The 21,100-nt window shown below is 38.0% G+C and overlaps 1 protein-coding gene across 5 annotated transcripts in view; it reads right to left on the bottom strand.

Moving 5' to 3' along the window:
• Positions 1-21,100, bottom strand: part of MYO5A (myosin VA) — a 195,605-nt gene that overhangs the window by 69,939 nt on the left and 104,566 nt on the right. For all 5 annotated transcript variants that reach the window (XR_009500830.1, XM_059913278.1, XM_059913279.1 and 2 more), the window contains exons 10-15: positions 13,895-14,160; positions 13,184-13,265; positions 9,763-9,903; positions 7,636-7,761; positions 6,258-6,341; positions 802-963 (exon numbers count right to left, since the gene is read on the bottom strand). Coding sequence is in view for 4 of the 5 variants with exons in the window: in XM_059913278.1 (XP_059769261.1) it covers positions 802-963; positions 6,258-6,341; positions 7,636-7,761; positions 9,763-9,903; positions 13,184-13,265; positions 13,895-14,160 (861 nt within the window). In the remaining variant the exon portion in view is untranslated. The remainder of the gene's footprint in view (positions 1-801; positions 964-6,257; positions 6,342-7,635; positions 7,762-9,762; positions 9,904-13,183; positions 13,266-13,894; positions 14,161-21,100) is intronic.

Here is a 21,100-nt window from a genome sequence, read left to right as displayed (position 1 = left end):
TTGATGAACCTACTTAGACACATCATTATCACACATCATTATCATCATCACAATAGAGTTCATTCTTCCACCCACCCTTTTAATATAGATTTCTGTAGCTTTCTGTTGTACACTTAAAACTTTGACTAAAAATATAAGCTTGCTTTAAAGATATTAGGGTCATTTAATCATGTACAGTAGGAATTTTGCTGTATGATACTGAAAAAAGTAGCAGATAACTTAAAAGAGTATAGGAAATGAGGGGGGTGGGCGCTGAGGATGGAAGAGTACAGCCAGGGTGGGGTTACCTTTAGGGACATGGGATCAGACCAGGGGCTGTGGACCTGTGCCAGGCCCTGCTTCCTATCTGCTCAGGAAAACAAGCTGACTAGCACTCAGCCTCCTGCCCAAAGCCCCCAGCCCTAGTTCAGGCACTAAGCACGTGTGTCATGTTTCCCACTCCCCATGGTGCATGAAACATCAAAGAAAACAGAGGGCACTGTCCCTGGGCTGAAGGAGCTGTACAAATCCAGAGAGGAAACAGCCAGAGAACAAAACAAAGGCAGCAGTGATTTGTGAGGGAGGATATGTACTAGAAGAATTAAAACGTAGAGAAAATTATTTTGGGAAACGCTTAAGCAGAGTCACGGGTCTATGTTAGGAGGGGAGAAGTATGAGTGCACAGTGTTCTGTGTTCTCACAGTGAAAGCTCCAGCCTCTCCTCACCTGAGGACCCCAACTGGGAGGCTGACAAAGGAAGACCTGAGGCTCCAGCTGAGCCAGAGGGGAAGCAGCACTGCAGCAGCGGCTCCCTGAACTCACCTGGTGCCCCACCGTTTTCTTGTGCTCTTTGGCCGCCTGGCCTGGCCTGCCTTTGGTGGGCTTTGCAGGAGTGCGGGAGAGGGGCGTGCGCCCTGAAGAGGTGGCTGAGCTTGGACTGATGGCCTTCTCATCATCTTGAAATAATTCTGGTAGCATCTTAAACTGAGTCAAAAACAGTAAAAGGAAATCACACTCTAAACCCAAACTCAATTGGAAATCTTCCCAGAAACACTATGATGATTCGCAATCCATAGTGATTCCCTTCCTTAAGTAACCCCTTTCAGAGTCACCTTCCAGAAATAATCAATATCTGTGTTAGGAGCCAAAAATATGAGAGGGAGGTGACATCAATGCTGCAAAAATATAGATGGAAAAATGCAGTAATTCTACAACCTTATTTGGGGGAAAACAAAATCGAAACTACTCCACTGAGACTTGAAATCTTAATCCACAGGAAATGGCCGCTCTAACCATTTTACTGGTTTTAAACGATAATTATTTTATGAGCAAAATACTAATTGAAAGTCTTATTACATCAGTTCCACCAAATGTTTTATCATCATGCTTCATCTGTCTACCCACTAACTCAAATGGTGAGTACCAACTAAAAAATATCACTGAAAATCTCATCAGGAAGGGTGTCATGAACTAGTTCTACAATTTAATAAGATTTTAAAAAATCATGAATTAATAGTAATTTTTAGAAAGTAATGTGGATTATTGGGAAAAAAGGTAAAAGGAAACCCTGCCCATATCCTGTAAGCTTTGCATTTGTTTTCAAAGGATTTATAACTTGACTGCATAATTCCTGCAATCAATTTTGTGTTCTACCAGGTTAACGAAATGAAAGGCTATTAAAAGATCTGGTAGTTAATAAATGGGTGGATAGTATAAGTTAATGTGGTTGGAAGACATTTTATGGAACAAAAGAGACTTCAAACTAATTGACAGTAACATTTTGATATATGTACATATCTTTACAGTAGTGACACAGTCCACATACATAAAATAAATCCTTCTTATAAGTCAAAGTGTAATGGCAACAATCAATTATTTATCTAACAAACTTAGAATATCTCCAGAAGAAATAATTTTAAAAGAGTTCTTTCATTAAAAAACAAAATTAAGTTCATTTGCTATAATGTATCTATCAATTATAAGGGTAATTTAGGATATAATTCATGATGTATATAACAAATTGTTATACATGACATACCAATAATGGTTGCTTGCTGCACAAATGAACGTATCCCTTGCTTTACGGAATACATATGGCTCGGTTAGCTACAAAGCAGGGAGGGGGGTGGGGGTAGGGGAACGTTTTACCATTATCTTGTATCACAAAGGGGAAAAATAAGAGTTCCTAATAGATTTGATTTGAAAACTCAGCACAGAGTTAAGATGTAAGGCTATTCGATAATAGGCCAAGGACTCTAGGATCTATCTACACACTTCTGTCATTCCCAAGTAAATTGCTAGCTCTACATTAGCGCTGCCTACCTAAACTTTGTTTTTCTCTCTTCTGTGTGAAATGGTTAATAGAGCTGGGTTGAAATATCATATTCACCACTAGTGTTACAATTTAACTGAAGTTCTACAATATCTACCAGAAAACTACTCAGTGTTGAGAGTTCAGAACACATACACACATATAGATGCATATATATGTGTCTTCCTCTTCATACAAATTATAAATTTAAAATTCTCTACATTGAGTTTTCATTTAAAAAAAAAAAGAGAACATTTTACATTGTCATATTAGAAACTACAATTTCTTCTTTAGGCAGTGTTCCTGCTTCCTCGTGGGCCATTTTTTTCAGACTTCTTTCCTGGTTCTTCCTCAGGTCAGTCTCTAGGAGTTGGAATGCCTTACTCTCTACTATTTTTCACCTACTTGTTCTCCCTAAGCAATCTTATCCAGTCCTATTGCTTTAAATGCCATCTAGTTCTTAAGACTACCAAATTTATATCACTGACTCTGACTTTCCCCCTGACCTGCTGACTTTCATTTACAACTTCCTACATGGCATGTCCACTTGACTATCTAATTGCCATCTCAGGCAAAACATGTCCAAGATAAAACTCTTTTTTTTTTTTAAATTGAAGCATAGCTGACCCACAATGTCGTGCTAATTTCCACTGAATGGCAAAGCGACTCAGTTATACATATACATATTCTTTTTTTTCATACTCTTTTCCATTATGGTTTATCAAAGGATATTGAATATAGTTCCCTGTGCTATATAGAGCGGGACCCGTTGTCTATCCATTCTACATATAGTAGCTTACATCTGCTAATTCCAACCTCCCACTCCATCCCTCCCCCAACCCCCTCCCCCTTGGCAGCCATAAGTCTGTTCTCCATATCTATGAGTCCAAGACAGAACTCTTGATCCTTTCTCTTGAAGCCTGATCTTTTACAAGTCTTCACCTCAGTAAGTGGCACCATTATCCATCCAGCATCTCAGGCCCAAAACATAGAAGTTATCTTCAATTTCTCTCCTTCTCTTACTCTCCATAGTCAAACCATCAACAAGACCAGTCAACTCTACCCACAAATCATAAGCCATTTCCACTGCTATAATCTCAGTATCTCAGTCCACTATCTGTCCCCTAGATTACTACCCCCCTATCCACAGCCCCCCCACCATATCTCCACAGTAGCATATCATTCCCCATATGAAAACTGTTCAGACTTTCCACAGGAACAGGAATAAAATCCATACTCTTTACCACACTTCCCTCCAGAAAGTGGCCCCTGTCTACCCATCCTATACATCCTACTCACCTACCATGCTCCAGTCATACTGGCCTTCTTTATGGACCTCAAACACAACCATCTTATACAGTCTCAGCACTCCTCACTTACTCTTCCACTGACACAGTTGTCTCCTATTATTCAGGGTACAGCCCAAATGTCACATCCTCAGAGAGGCCTTTCCTGACCACTGTGTCTAGTGGAGCACCTTACCTCTGCCCAAGCTTAGTCACTCTCTAGCTTGGTGCCCTGTTTTACTTTCTTTATAGCACTTACCACTTTATGATATGATATCATCTAAATATTTGGTTAAGTGGTTATTACCTAACTCCTCTGCCTATCTCATTTACCTGTTTACCTTGCTAAATTCCCAATTTTCTTAAATCATTCATTGAAAAATTTAGCCATTCCCCACTGACTGAGGATGCCAACTTCATTTGAAGAGAGAAAGGCAGATAAACAGAAAGTCAAATATGTAAGTAGGTAGATATGCCTGGACATTCCATCTTGTTTCTTTGATCTGTCTATGCTTAAGACAGGGCTCTGAATTGCTTAAGACTGAACTTATATGTCTACGAAAGAGTGTTAAAGAAGACAGAAGAATCCAAGTAACTGCTTCATAAAGATGTGGGAAATCATCTCAGTAACAACAACAACAACATTATTCACTAAGAGCTTTTTATACATGAAGCACTGCTCTAAGAGCTTAATAAAACCTATTTAATCCTCATAACAACCTCTGAAAGTAGATACTATCATGATTCTGTTTTACAGATGAGAGATTTGAGGCATAAACTCAGTAGATGAACTGTGCTTCCCTTCATCAATTAGCAACATGGAAAGTAGGGGATATAACTCTTTTTAATGACATTTAGTAGAGTTGCAATTTAGTAGTATTTCATCGAGCTGCAATTTACTTATGTGCTTCCTGTTATTTGATGTAGCAACAGATTTCTTTACGGTGGGAAAACATGAATTAAGACACCTTCTGTTAAGTTTTTTAATACCTTAATTCCTTTTCAAGTGGCTAGAAGCTGCAAAATTAAAGAAAAAAAAAAAAAAGACAATACACATACACACAAACAGAACCCCACACTGTATTACCACAAAAATAATTCTGTTGAAAACACGTAACACAAATACTGATCTTCTAAAATTAGTACTTCCAAGAGAACAAATCAACACTAGGTTACACTTGCTTCCTATCAGGTGCAGAAAAATTAAAACATGAAGTTCATACCCTTGGGTTGGGTTTCTGCTGACTGGGAGCAGTGTTGGCCTTTAAGCTTTGTAAATCTCACACCACCTCCACCCAACTGCAACAGTGCCATATAGACTGGCAGTTACTCCAAATGATTCCTCAGAATGCATAGCTACTTTCTGGAAATTAAGGAGCCACTAGCCAGTCAGAAAAGTTAGGTCAGAAAAACGACGCAAAAGATTATGGGTGCGTGGGGAATGAGAACCTGTGAATGCTCTGTGTAAGCTAAATTATTGAGAGTAGTAACACTAGAATTCCAGGGTTTTCATCAGTATTCATAAACTAAAATGATTTATAATCTTTAACTGAATAATACTCAGGGATTGGCACTGTGAGAGAATTTTCTCTTATACATCACTCCTATAAGGTATAAAGCGTTAATGTCCAGGGCTTAAGAGGATAAGTGAAAAAATGATTTTTTCTACAGACACTTAAGACTATAGACTCATTATTTTCTGAGGGTTAAAACTGGAATTTGGTCCTTACATGATCTTTCTATTATCAAAATAATTGAAAGTAAAAGTTTTTATTCCAAAAACAAGAGTCAAAATGTTCATATAACATTCCATTGAAGTTAAAAGGATTTTCTTAGAATAAACCAGAAAAACAAAAAGTGCCGGTCAGAAATCCAGAATAATTCACACGAATATTTTTAGTCTTTCACTGAATATTTGAATATTTACTTTGTTAAATTAAGTAACCAGCTTTCTGGTTTGCTCCCTATAGGATGAAAGTGAGCCGTGCTCCACTCCCCATACTCTCCTGAAGAGAGTCAAAGGGTGGAGGTTGGGATCAACCTCAGAGAGCCATCATACTTCTTTGTAATCTGGAATATTCTTCTCCCACTAGAAAGCAGTGTTTCTGGTATCTATGCCTAAGAAGAATAATTTCAAAGTGCTTTGGACCACACCTGAAATTGCACTCAACGATCCAGAGGTCAATCTTTATTTGGATGGAATGCTTAAGGCCATGTCTCTAGTGCATCCCTTCAAAATGACACAGCCAAAAACAACAACAACAACAAAACGTTTTCTCTCATGGTCTCTCACAAAGGCACAAGAGAGCCTAGAACTGCTGTGGAGGCAAAAATTTCACATAAAACACCACTGCATAGTGGTTAAGAGTGCAGACTCTGAGCTCAACAGCCTGTGTTTTATCAATAATTTGGCTTGAAAACTTATACCTATGAAGTTTCTGTGCCTCAGTTCCCTCATCTGTAAAATGGGAGTAATGATAATATCACCTCATCATAGGATTAGGTGGGTTAACACTCGTAAGGCATTTAAAACAGGACCTGACACATGTATTGATAAATAAAAAACTAACAGTAAAGCTGATTTTGTTAGAACAATTATTATTATTGTTAAAAAGCTAATGCTTAAGTAAGAAACATTTTAATGAATATATCCTGATTGGAGAAAGACTATACATGGTTACCTTGCTTGATTTAAGAACTTTAATTTGTTCTTCAAAAACAGTGTCTTTATTCTTTTCCAGAAAGCCTTCACACTGGTATTCCACCTGAAAACACATGGGAAAATCTCCTTAGCTAATAAAACTTTTGAATAGATATGACTGTCATCAACAACAAAAATATTTATTAGGCTCAGGCTATGTGATGGGCTCTCAGTGAAGTGTTATCATTAGTTTTATTCTAAGAAACTAGTACCATTCTTGGTAAGAAGCATGTTAACTCTAGAGTAAAACTCCCCAAATATTGTTTTTCCTAGGGAAGAGTGGCAGTGCTGATTAACTGTGATCTAAAAGATCATCCCAGTTCATGGGTAAGCAGACTCAGAAGAAGCTGTTCTCTTCTCTCATGCAGCCGAAGAGAGCTCCTCCAAGGCTGACCCACTGTATTTCCTTCAAACCTAGCTCACCCTCCCGCAGGGGTAAGTCTCCTCTGGGAGAGAAGAGATGAAAGCGGGAGAGAGGGTCAGAAGAACAAATGGCTGTCTGGAAGAAAGCTGAAGCGGCGACGATGGATGTAGATGGAGGCTGGGTAAACACTGTATGATCCGGTAAGTAGAACTACATGAGAATGGACTCTCCCTGCTTCTAGAAGACTTCAGCCATCTACCACTCAGGGTCCCCAGCCTGTACCACAAAGCCCTTAGGCGGCCCTGAAGCCATTCCAAGGTCTCCAGCTAGGAGCAGGATAGACTCGGAAAACCCTCAGTTCCTAAAGGGGACCATGGGAAGTTTACCAGAAGGCTACCCCACAACCTCCTGGAAATATAAACTAGTGTCATAGCTCCAGATTTTCTGAGTAGACTACAGAACCTGTGAAGCAGCAAGTCTGCATGCCTCATTAGTAGGGACCCACTGAATCAATCACAGAGGGTGACACACGTCCACAATTTCTATTCTGAAACCCTTGGGTTTCAGAACCCAGAATCTTTTAGCAGAATCTGAGGCAGCAATCTGTAATCAAACATATTAACATTTCTACATTGAAATATATAAATATCCAGCCTAACTGGGATAAATAAAGACTATAAATAACCTCATGTTAGTTCAGGTCAAAAATCAGGCTTAGCCACTAAATGAATTATGAAAAGACATGGATTTCAGAGTTTCTTGGATTTCAGAATTATAGATAGAGGACTGTAAACATGTATTTATTTCCTAATATAATTCCATTTAGGTTAAAGAAAGAGAAAACCAATAAGCCAACATTTAAGCTTACTTTTCCTAACCGGAGCTAAAGAATGCAAGCTCAGCAAAGAAAAAAATGCTATCTATTGACTATTGATTTTTTTTCCTCTTTGAACTTAAGTATTCAAAAAGAAAAGAGACAATAAAACTTCCTTACTTTGTCAGCAAAATGCTGGATGATGAAAGCTTTGTTTGATAGACGGGGCTTCTCAAAGAGCGCACATTTGTTCAAATGTGTGTTGTACAATTTTTGGGCCCAAGTGTCATCTGTGCCTTTAGGCATCTACATTCAGGGGAAAAAAAAAGAAAGAAAACAAGGTGAATATTGTTATGAGACGCTTCTGATGCATCAACCAAGAGACCATGTTTTGGCTTTCCTAACAACTTTTACATCCAGTTTAGGAACTCATTCCTTTCACATTTCTCTCTTAGAGGCCCCAAACCAATGACTAATGAAAAGCAATGACTGAGACCTTCAGCAACTCAACCTGCCTATACCAGAGGTCATCAAATAAATATTCGATATGCTTTTAAAGCAACAAAAGCCTCACAAATGAAATATCATGACTATCATATATGTTTAAAAATTTGTTAAATAAAAATAACATTTGCACACAGTGGACCATTTATATAATTCAGAAAGGTATAAAATAGAGAATAGTCTCCTCTCACCATTTCCACCAACTTCTTTATCTTTCTGTCTTGAAAGGCATGGACACAATTAGGATCATTCTATAAACTCCTTGCATTTTTTTTTCTTCTTAACAATAGCATTCTTGTATTTATGGCCACTAGGTTGTTACTGATTTTTTGTTATTATGAAAACTGCCACAACGGCTCCTTTTACACAAAAACCTTGGATACTTTTGTAAGTATATTCATAGGGTAAAGTCTCAGCAGTTCCACAGATGGGTCAAAAGGTATGTGTATTTAAAATCTTCACAAATATTGTCAAATTTCCTCAAAAATATGTTGTACTAACTCATGCCCTTCATCAAGAGTATATATGCAATAAATATCAATCTGGGGGACTTCCCTGGGGGTCCAGTGGTTGAGACTTTGCCTTCCAATGTAGGGGGTGTGGGTTCGATCCCTGGTTGGGGAGCTAAGATCCCACATGCCTTGTGGCCAAAAAACCAAAACATAAAACAGAAGCATTACTGTAACAAATTCAATAAAGACTTTAAAAATGGTCCACATCAAAAAAATCGTTAAAAAAATATCAATTTGGTATTATCAAATTTAAACCCATTTGATAGGTAAAAAGCAGTATCCCATTTTTGTTTTGATTTACATTTTATTTAATTTCAAGTGAGGCTGAGCACCTTTACATGCATTCTTTTTGTTTACTGAAGTATAGTTGACGTATAATACTATATTAGTTTCAGTACAATATAGTGATTCAATATTCTTATAGATTATACTCCATGTGAAGTTATTATAAAATATTGGCTATATTCCCTGTGCTGTACATAACATCCTTGTTATCTCGTTTATCTTATAGCTAGTAGGTTGTTCCTCTTAATCCCGCCTTCACCTGCCTTGCCCTTCCCCCTAACCATCTTCGCAATGGTAACCACTAGTTTGTTCTCTAGTATCTGTGAGGCTCTTTTTGTTTTGTTACATTCGTTTGTTTTATTTTTTAGATTCTACGTATACGTGAAAAGGTACAGTATTTGTCTTTGCATTCTTAATGTTGCAGGAAATCTGGATGCTTAGGAGGATCAACCTGCATTAAGTTGTAATTTATGGCATAAAAGTTAAAGAGCAACTAAGAGAAAGGATAGGTTATTTGTCTAGGATAACTCAGTTAGCAGTCAAGCTGGGGATCTGATATGTTTTCCACATGCTGCATCTTCAAATATTAAAGCTAAAACTCCCTCTCTACCATATATATCAGTACTAAAGAACAACTAGTCAATTTTAAAATTATGGATATTTAGAACTGTTATTCAAAATGCCTTTTGTACAATTTCTTGCATTTCTTTAACTATGTCATACCACTGAACAAAAAGTACCAAATATAAGCATATCAATAACAAAAGTGGCTAAAATTGGTAGTAGTTGTATCTAATGCCAATGAGAAGGGAGATTCTCCTAGTTTCAAATGTATTTTGAACTCTTTGGGTCTAGTGACCCTTCAGAATGCAAGTTAGGGTGACCTCCACTTGTTGCCACCATGGCACCTCAAGGTATACTAGTGAGTCTCTGCTTAAACCCATCTACCATTTGACCTTGATGTATCAATTTTCATATACTAAGTACATCAGAAAATCATACTTACCCTGCATTCCTCATCCAGCAAATCTAGAATGCCCAGTTTAGATTCTATAAGATTAATGCAAGGCTGATTATCATAAAAATCTATGAGTGTCCATGGAATTTGTTCTTTCATATATTCCTCTTGTTCTAATTTGAAGACATGCTGAAATGAAAAAGAAAAAACTGGCATTACTGCATCATTGTCATAAATAATGTTAGTCAAGAAACATTTATAAAAGGATACCAACATAATTTGAGATAGTCAATGGCTTCTAGCAACAATCTTGGAGAAACATGATTTACATGCAGAGAACAAAATAAGAAAGCAAATATAAACCACAGACAGTAAAACCTCAGCAATATAGGATTTTCGGCAAACAAGAAAATCTAAGTATGTGAATACTTAAATAGCTGATAAATATGGCAGTCTTTTTTGATTTTTTGATATATATCCCAAACTGCACTATATAATTTTTGGTTCCTTAAATTATTGCACAGTGTTGCTGACCACATGGGCACAGAAATGCCTTAGCTGGCCTTGAACAACTACGCAGAGAGGATGCCCTTCAGACTACTGAAACATTCTGGGTGATGCTTACAGCATAACAAAGTAATTCTCTTAAGAGACTGTGGTGTTGGAAGTTCATGTGCCTCAGAATTAGATTAACAGTTGGTCTTTTGTGTCTGCCTTGATTATCCTCCACAGTCAGGGAATCTACGGCTCACTTTTCTGGCTTCTACATCCAAATCTGCGAGCAGCTGCAACCACTGTGAATCCATTGCTATTTCTGCTACATGCTTCTCATCTCCACTGAGAAGCAATGGCTGAAGCATTTAGCAGAAATATGTATTGACTGCCTATCCTATGCCAGTCACTGCCTACCATTAGCAAAATAGACATGGGCTCTGCTCTCATGGACTTCGAAGACTAGTGGGAGAAACAGAAATCAAGAAATATAATTACAAACCGTAATAATGTTCCAGAGGAAAATAATGGCGAGCTATGAGAGCAGGAGTCCTTATCCAGTTTGGATACAGGGTGGCAAGGGAAGGCTTCCTTGAGGAAGGGCTGTGTGATCTGAGTTCTTCAGTGAAAGGTAAGTTAAGTTGGTCCAGGAGGGAAGGGCAATCCAACCACTGCTGCAGCTCCTGCTTCAAGCTGCACAGCCAATGAAGCCAACCCATAAATTCTAGTCTCTACAGATGCTAATGACCTCTACTCATTTGTTCTTGGAGGGTTCTACTTTCTTTCTTGCCTCCTTTGTCACCTTGGTTCATCTCACACATCTTGCAACTTTTCTGGGAAGATAAGCCATCTGTGGCTATTACCAGACAACATATATTTCCTAGAACCCAAAACCCCATGAAACTTAGGGGTTACCAAGATTTCTGATGCTTTACTCTCCTCACGCACCTGGAACTTTTCCACTTTATTCTACACTTATTATAATGCTGCTCTTGGCTCATTTACAGCATTTATAGTCTAACCAGCTGCAAAAGCTTGTTAAAAAAAACAACAACCAAACCTGTCATCCATATGAATATTTATGTCATGTTAATTAGAAAGCAAATTTCTTCTGTTCTTTTGATTAATGAGAAGGCAAATAGGGCACCATGTGTCAGCAAGATGCCCTGTCTGATGGTACCAATAATTTCTAAAACAATGAGCCCTATCCTTTTTTTAATTCATTAATTTACATGCAGTGCAGTTTCCACATTGACAACAAAAACACTGTTCCAAACTTTAGAGCCTGTTTCTCATACAAGTCTCTATGTTTAGTTTGGCAAAATCCATGGGGCCTCAAAAATTTTCGATTCTCAATTGCCAAAATGACAAGTGGGCATGAGGTTCAATATGGCAAGAGATCCTTGGTGGATAAGGTAATGCCTCCAAGCACTAAACCTGCCAATCACCATGTTTCTCCTGCCCACTGCCCTACCCACAGCCCCTGCTGAGGGAGCAGCCCTAAGCACCAAATTCTTTACTGTGAGACCCCATGCTCCTAGTCACAGCTAGTCAAGTGCCAGAGATCTCTGATGAACGAATGAACTGGGTTAATCAAATTCTCTTTCTCAGGTATAAGAACTAGGAAAGAGGCAATTAACAGTGGAAGCTGATGCTGAAAGAAGTCAAGATGAATGAGAGTTAAACAAGTTAAGAGGATGGGAGCATTCCAACCATTGCTTGGTTCACAGGAAGTGTGAGGTGAGTGAGGAAGCAGAAACCTTGACAAAATATATACGGAACAGAAGAAAAATATATGCCATCTGATAAGAGGGATTGGAGCAGTTGTGCAGAGAGAGGCTAAGATGCAGTGTGTGTGTGTGTGTGTGTGTGTTTGTGTGTGAGAGAGAGAGAGAGAGAGAGGAGAAACAGATGGATAGAGACAGAAAGAGGGAAAGAGAAAGGAGAGAGTCAGAAACACACATGCGGAGACATGAGGTCCTTGAGAAATAAACAAATTAGCCAGTGCTTAATAAGGCTGGCACTGGTCCCTTATACTTCCAGTCACCTTGTGCCAAAATATACTGGGAAAGAACAGAAGGCTGTGCCATTGATTAAAATATTAAGAAACTCAGGAAAACCCTGAGAAAAAATAAAGCTCAATTTAGTCTCTGACAGGTTTTTATTAATGTCCCTTATGCAGAGATGCAAAATACACCAGTCATATTCTTGTAGAAACAGTCATAAGCCTAAGATTTTAAGATCACCTCTACATTATTTCACTGTACTAAGTAGCTTAATTTGTTAAATAAAGGTGGTCCAAATTTTTATCAAAGTACATGCAGTATTTTTTGAAAATCAAATCGTTTAAAGGTTTTATGATGACAAGCAACAATCCCTGTCCTATCCCTCCCCAGTCCCAGTCTCATTCCCTGGAAGTGACCATTTTTAACTCCCTCAGCTATTTCTTCTGATATTTACCTCTAAAGAATATGCTTACCAGCTTTTTTTTTAAATTTATTCATTTGAAACATTATCTATTGATTTCTTGATATATATGAAGAAAAGAGAATACGTCCTGGCTTTCTTGTTCTGACCTCTTGCTAATACAGTAAGTAAGAGTTAAGATAGTCATAACTCCACATATAGTTAGCCTCAGGAACGACCAACAGAAGTATATCCCTGGGATCAAAGTTTTACACCCCCTATATTACTACTTAACACACTTTCGGCTTCCCTCTCTCAATTTATTTGGATCAAGTTTTCACTATTCTCAGACAGCAATCCAAGGATGACCTTGAATCCAATTTGGACCATAAACATCTTTCCAAGGTCGCAGCATTTACTAATCCTAAGTTCCTCAGCAGTTTAGCTGTTTTAAACCATAGATAATAATTGTAATTCACAACTTCATTTCTGGAACCAAACTTTAAACACATACTAGGAATTCGAGAGAATAATTTTTGGTAGAATATTATTCAAGCAAGAAAATTCTTACCATATTGAATTGTTGCTGTAGTTTTTCATTTGCATAATTTATGCAGAACTGTTCAAAACTATTTATCTCAAATGTTTCAAATCTGTAAAACAAAAAGTAATATGGGAAGAGGAGAAAAAGGAACAAATAACTTTAAAAAAATATTCAAAATGTGCAAATCAGAAAGAAAGAAATAGGAAATTCCCCAACATTGTGAAATTTTCTTTCCACATCAGTGAAGATAAATAAGGGTTTGTAATTCAGTAACATGAAATATGTACCCAGCAGATAAGCATCAGCCAGGTGGCAGAGAGATTTTTTAAAGGCTGCAGCCTACGGACGTGTCTAACAGTATACGCTTTGGACAGCATATTCATCCTCAAGTAGGGAATAATCAGAATTATGATAAAGCCATTGCTCTTGTCAGGTCACAGATGCACAGTGTCTATATACACATAGAAAGGAACGGGGAATAGAAATTTCATACACTCTTTTGAAAAACTGAACCAGATAATGAAAAAGGCATCGTAAAGTGCAAATGTACAGGAAGGGTTTTAACATTAAAGAAAGGTACCCAGAGAAGGCAAACTAGCAAATGAAATTAGACTTTTAAAAATTCTCTTCTAATTTTCCCTTCTCCTCACCAGTAGGAAACATAATCAAATACCCACTTAGAGTTACTAGATAGTCTCTAGAAAGAAACGCTCAGACCACTAAGCCAAATACACTTACCCATAAATGTCCAGCACGCCGATAAAAGAGTGCTGTTTGACAGCAGAATGGAGAACTTGATTGACATGATCTACAATCCAGTTAAAGAGCTTGGCATAGATGTGCTTGGCCAATGCATCACGGGCATTCGTGGCCTGCAGCTTGGAGATGGGCTTGATGTATGTCTCCGTGGCAGTAGCCAGCTTCCGATGGCAGAGCCAGTGACACATCTCCTCAAAGTCCACAGCCATGAGGTCACAGAAGATGCTGAGAGGTTCATGCTTGGGCTGCCAAAAGAGAATGGGTTATTTCCTAGGACCAGATCAATTAAGCAAAAATTTACTAAAAAATACTAACAAAGAGGTAACAATTAAAACCCAGCAATTTCTTTGTTATAACAAACACCAAGATCACTTGAAGCTGATCAGTGATAATCACAATCATCCATCAAACCAGCATCTAGGCAGCATTTTGTAATCTCTTCTAGGGCTCATTTTTAAAATTACCTCTTCCTTTGTTTCCTGAGAGTACTTGTTTGGATCTCTCTTCAGACACATTCATTCATTCAGTCAGTCAGTCAGTCAGAAAGTGAGTCAGCTTGTCTACAAATGTTTACTGAGCGTCTATTATATGCCAGCAAACAAAAACAGACATGTACCCTGTCCTCCTAGAACTTACAGTCACTAGGGGAAATAGGTGTTAACTAAATGATTGCTCCCTAAAATTAAAATTACTACAAAGGAGGACACTATACTAAGATGCCATGTGAAAGGAGAATGCCCTATTGAGGGAGGCAGGAGACAGGGCCTTGAGAAATGGAGTTGAGATATGAAGGATGAGAAGGTGTTAACTTGGTGAAAGGGTCTTCCAAGCTGAGGGGACATCTGGTATAAAAGTCCTGTGGTGGGAGGGAAACCAGAGATGTGAGGGATTGAAGCTGAGTGAGGGAGAAAATGTATGAGATGAAGCCAGAGGCTAGACTATGGCTGGTCTTTCCACTAAGAGCAAAGGGGGCCCATGGCGGGTGGGGTACTGAAGAGTTATAAACAGACAACCTGATGGTTATTTGTGTTACTTCTTAGACTAGAATCTCTAATCTAAGCATCCCCTGTATCACCTACAGGGATCCCTGTATCCCCTACAGCTGCCTTCCATAGGCTTTGCATGAGTAGGCATTCAAGAAATACTTGTTTAACTTAACCCATGTTAATGCATTGTATTTTTCAACATCTTCACTCACACGTTTCAACTGCATCTGATAACATTCCTGAGGAATAGGTAGGGTGAACACTATTATCTCTAATTTACAAATGAGGAAATAAGATCCAAGAGAATAGTTTGTTGAGAATCACACAACCAGGGACTTCCCTGGTGGTCCAGTGGCTAAGGCTCCATGCTCCCAATGCAGGAGGCTCAGGTTCGATCCCTAGTCAGGGAACTAGACCCCACATGTGGCAACTAAGAGTTCGCTTGCTGCAAGTACAGATCCCGCATGCCACAACTAAGACCTGGCACAGCCAAATAAATAAATATTTTTTTAAAAAATCACACAACAAGTTTATGTCAGAATTACCATTAGAACCTGGGTCTACTGACACCCTCATCCCCTGACCCTTCCCACTGAAGCAGACCCTTCCCACTGAAGCAGTCCCTTCCTTCTTTCATCTCCCCTCCTCCCAAGTAATCACTTCAGATACAAATCAGCACCATTACCAACAACATGGATCAACTCCCTTAAATAAGCAGCTTATTTCATTCATTTATATATATGAATGGTGTGACATCATTTAAAAGCAGATCAGCACTCTCTAAATATTCTATTTGAATGGCGTTACCATATTGTTCTATTAGATCAACGTTGTTAACTGTTTTGTTCAAACTTTCTATAACTTAACTAATTTTTGGACTTCTTTACCTATCAATAATTTAGAGAAGTCAGTAATATCCCACTATGATAGATTTGTCTTTTTTTTTAACATCTTTATTAGAGTATAATTGCTTTACAATGGTGTGTCAGTTTCTGCTTTATAACAAAGTGAATCAGTTATACATATACACATGTCCCCATATCTCTTCCCTCTTGCATCTCCCTCCACCCCACCCTCCCTATCCCACCCCTCTAGGTGGTCACAAAGCACCGAGCTGATCTCCCTGTGCTATGCGGGGATGTGGCATATATATACAATGGAATATTACTCAGCCATAAAAAGGAACAAAACTGAGTTATTTGCAGTGAGGTCGATGGACCTAGAGACTATCATAGAGAGAGAAGTAAGTCAGAAAGAGAAAAACAAATACCGTATGCTAACACATATATATGGAATCTAAAAACAAAAAACAAAAAAAAGAAAATGGTCAGAAGAACCTAGGGGTAAGACAGGAATAAAGATGCAGATCTACTAGAGAATGGACTTGAGGATACGGGGAGGGGGAAGGGTAAGCTGGGACAAAGTGAGAGAGTGACATGGACATATATACACTACCAAACGTAAAATAGATAGGTAGTGGGAAGCAGCTGCATAGCACAGGGAGATCAGCTTGGTGCTTTGTGACCACCTAGAGGGGTGGGATAGGGAGGGTGGGAGGGAGGGAAATGCAAGAGGGAAGAGATATGGGGACATATGTATATGTATAACTGATTCACTTTGTTATAAAGCAGAAATTGACACACCATTGTAAAGCAATTATACTCTAATAAAGATGTTAAGAAAAATAATAATAATAATAATAATGATAGTGAAGATGATCCAGGACCTCAGAAAAAGAATGGAGGCAAAGATCGAGAAGATGCAAGAAATGTTTAACAAAGACCTAGAAGAATTAAAGAACAAACAGAGATGAACAATACAATAACTGAAATGAAAAATACACTAGAAGGAATCAATAGCAGAATAACTGAGGTAGAAGAACGGATAAGTGACCTGGAAGACAGAATGTTGGAATTCACTGCTTCAGAACAGAATCAAGAAAAAAGAATGAAAAGAAATGAAGACAGCCTAAGAGACCTCTGGGATAACATTAAACGCAACAACATTCGCATTATAGGGGTCCCGAAAGGGGAAGAGAGAGAGAAAGGACCAGAGAAAATATTTGAAGAGATTATAGTCGAAAACTTCCCTGACATGGGACAGGAAATAGCCACCCAAGTCCAGGAAGCACAGAGAGTCCCATACAGGATAAACCCAAGGAGAAACATGCCGAGACACATAGTAATCAAATTGGCAAAAATTAAAGACAAAGAAAAATTATTGAAAGCAGCAAGGGAAAAACGACAAATAACATACAAGGGAACTCCCATAAGGTTAACAGCTGATTTCTCAGCAGAAACTCTACAAGCCAGAAGGGAGTGACACGACATATTTAAAGTGATGAAAGGGAAGAAACTACAACCAACATTACTCTACCCGGCAAGGATCTCATTCAGATTCGATGGAGAAATCAAAAGTTTTACAGACAAGCAAAAGCTAAGAGAATTCATCAACCACCAAACCAGCTCTACAACAAATGCTAAAGGAACTTCTCTAAGTGGGAAACACAAGAGAAGAAAAGGACCTACAAAAACAAACCCAAAACAATTAAGAAAATGGTCATAGGGACATACATATCTATAATTACCTTAAACGTGAATGGACTAAATGCTCCAACCAAAACACACAGGCTCGCTGAATGGATACAAAAACAAGACCCATATATATGCTGTCTACAAGAGACCCACTTCAGACCTAGGGACACATACAGACTTGAAAGTGAGGGGATGGAAAAAGATATTCCATGCAAACGGAAATCAAAAGAAAGCTGGAGTAGCAATACTCATATCAGATAAAATAGACATTAAAATAAAGAATGTTACAAGAGACAAGGAAGGACACTACATAATGATCAAGGGATCAATCCAAGAAGAAGATATAACAATTATAAATATATATGCACCCAACATAGGAGCACCTCAATACATAAGGCAACTGCTAACAGCTATAAAAGAGGAAATTGACAGTAACAAAATAAGAGTAGGGGACTTTTAACACCTCACTTACACCAATGGACAGATCATGAAAACAGAAAATTAATAAGGAAACAGAAGCTTTAAATGACACAATAGACCAGATAGATTTAATTGATATTTATAGGACATTCCATCCAAAAACAGCAGATTACACTTTCTTCTCAAGTGCGCACGGAACATTCTCCAGGATTGATCACATCTTGGGTCACAAATCAAGCCTCAGTAAATTTAAGAAAATTGAAACCATATCAAGCATCTTTTCTGACCACAACGCTATGAGATTAGAAATCAATTACAGGGAAAAGAACATCAAAAACACAAACACGTGGAGGCTAAACAATACTTTACTAAATAACCAAGAGATCACTGAAGAAATCAAAGAGGAAATCAAAAACTACCTAGAGACAAATGACAATGAAAATACGACGATGCAAAACATATGGGATGCAGCAAAAGCAGTTCTAAGAGGGAAGTTTATAGCAATACAATCCTACCTCAAGAAACAACAATCTCAAATAAACAATCTAACCTTACACCTAAAGGAACTAGAGAAAGAAGAACAAACAAAACCCAAAGTTAGCAGAAGGAAAGAAATCATAAAGATCAGAGCAGAAATAAATGAAATAGAAACAAAGCAAACTATAGCAAAGAACAATAAAACTAAAAGCTGGTTCTTTGAGAAGATAAACAAAATTGATAAACCATTAGCCAGACTCATCAAGAAAAAGAGGGAGAGGACTCAAATCAATAAAATTAGAAATGAAAAAGGAGAAGTTACAACAGACACCGCAGAAATACAAAGCATCCTAAGAGACTACTATAAGCAACTCTATGCCAATAAAATGGACAACCTGGAAGAAATGCACAAACTCTTAGAAAGGTATAACCTTCCAAGACTGAACCAGGAAGAAATAGAAAATATGAACAGACCAATCACAAGTAATGAAATTGAAACTGTGATTAAAAATCTTCCAACAGGGCTTCCCTGGTGGCACAGTGGTTGAGAGTCTGCCTGCCAATGCAGGGGACACGGGTTCGAGCCCTGGTCTGGGAGGATCCCACATGCCGCAGAGCGGCTGGGCCCGTGAGCCACAATTACTGAGCCTGCGCGTCTGCAGCCTGTGCTCTGCAAAAAGAGAGGCCGCGATAATGAGGGGCCCACGCACCGCGATTAAGAGTGGCCCCCACTTGCCGCAACTAGAGAAAGCCCTTGCACAGAAACGAAGACCCAACACAGCCATAAATAAATAAATAAATAAATAAATAAATAAATAAATAAATAACCTCAAAGTTTAAAAAAAAAAAAATCTTCTAACAAACAAAAGTCCAGGACCAGATGGCTTCACAGGTGAATTCTATCAGACATTTAGAGAAGAGCTAATACCCATCCTTCTCAAACTCTTCCAAAAAATTTTGGAGGAAGGAACACTCCCAAACTCATTCTATGAGGCCACCATCACCCTGATACCAAAACCAGACAAAGATACTACAAAAAAAGAAAATTACAGACCAATATCACTCATGAATATAGATGTTTTGGTGAGGATACAAAAATCCTCAATGAAGTACTAGCAAACAGAATCCAACAACACATTAAAAGGATCATACACCATGATCAAGTGGGATTTATCCCAGGGATGCAAGGATTCTTCAATATACGCAAATCAATCAATGTGATAAACCATATTAACAAACTGAAGAATAAAAACCATATGATCATCTCAATAGATGCAGAGAAAGCTTTCAACAAAATCCAACACCCATTTATGATAAAAATTCTCAGAAGGTGGGCATAGAGGGAACCTACCTCAACATAATAAAGGCCATATATGACAAACCCACAGCCAACATCATTCTCAATGGTGAAAAACTGAAAGCATTTCCTCTAAGATCAGGAACAAGACACAGATGTCCACTCTCACCACTATTATTCAACATAGTTTTGGAAGTCCTAGCCATGGCAATCAGAGAAGAGAAAGAAATAAAAGGAATACAAACTGGAAAAGAAGAGGTAAAACTGTCACTGTTTGCAGATGACATAATACTATATGTAGAGAAAAAGATGCCACCAGAAAACTACTAGAGCTAATCAATGAATTTGGTAAAGTTGCAGGACACAAAATTAATGCACAGAAATCTCTTGCATTCCTATACACTAATGATGAAAAATCTGAAAGAGAAATTAAGGAAACACTCCCATTTGCAACAAAAAGAATAGAATACATAGGAATAAACCTACCTAGGGAGACAAAAGACCTGTATGCAGAAAATTATAAGACACTGATGAAAGAAATTAAAGGTGATACAAACAGATGGAGAGATATACCATGTTCTTGGATTGGAAGAATCAATATTGTGAAAATGACTATACTACCCAAAGCGATCTACAGATTCAGTGCAATCCCCATCAAATTACCAATGACGTTTTTTACAGAACTATAACAAAAAATCTTAAAATTTGTATGGAGACACAAAAGACCCCGAATAGGCAATGCGGTCCTGAGGGAAAAAAACAGAGCTGGAGGAATCAGGCTCCCGGACTTCAGACTGTACTACAAAGCTACAGTAATCAAGACAATATGGTACTGGCACAAAAACAGAAATATAGATCAATGGAACAGGATAGAAAGCCCAGAGGTACACCCACGCACCTATGGTCAACTAATCTATGACAAAGGAGGCAAGGATATACAATGGAGAAAAGATAGTTTCTTCAATAAGTGGTGCTGGGAAAACTGGACAGCTACATGTAAAAGAATGAAATTAGAACACTCCCTATATGGGAACATATGTATATGTGTAACTGATTCACTTTGTTATAAAGCAGAAACTAACACACCATTGTAAAGCAATTATACTCCAATAAAGATGTTTAAAAAAAAAAAAAAAAGAACACTCCCTAATACCATACACAAAAACAAACTCAAAATGGATTAGAGACCTAAATATAAGACCAGACACTATAAACTCTTAGAGGAAAACATAGGAAGAACACTCTTTGACATAAATCACAGCAAGATCTTTTTTGGTCCACCTCCTAGAGTAATGGAAATAAAAACAAAAATAAACAAATGGGACCTAATGAAACTTCAAAGCTTTTGCACAGCAAAAGAAACCATAAACAAGACGAAAAGACAACCCTCAGAATGGGAGAAAATATTTGCAAACGAATCAACGGACAAAGGATTAATCTCCAAAATATGTAAACAGCTCATGCAGCTCAA

The sequence above is a fragment of the Balaenoptera ricei genome, chromosome 2, assembly GCF_028023285.1.
Source record: "Balaenoptera ricei isolate mBalRic1 chromosome 2, mBalRic1.hap2, whole genome shotgun sequence".
Lineage (NCBI taxonomy): Eukaryota > Metazoa > Chordata > Mammalia > Artiodactyla > Balaenopteridae > Balaenoptera > Balaenoptera ricei.
This window is presented reverse-complemented; position numbering and strand designations above follow the sequence as displayed.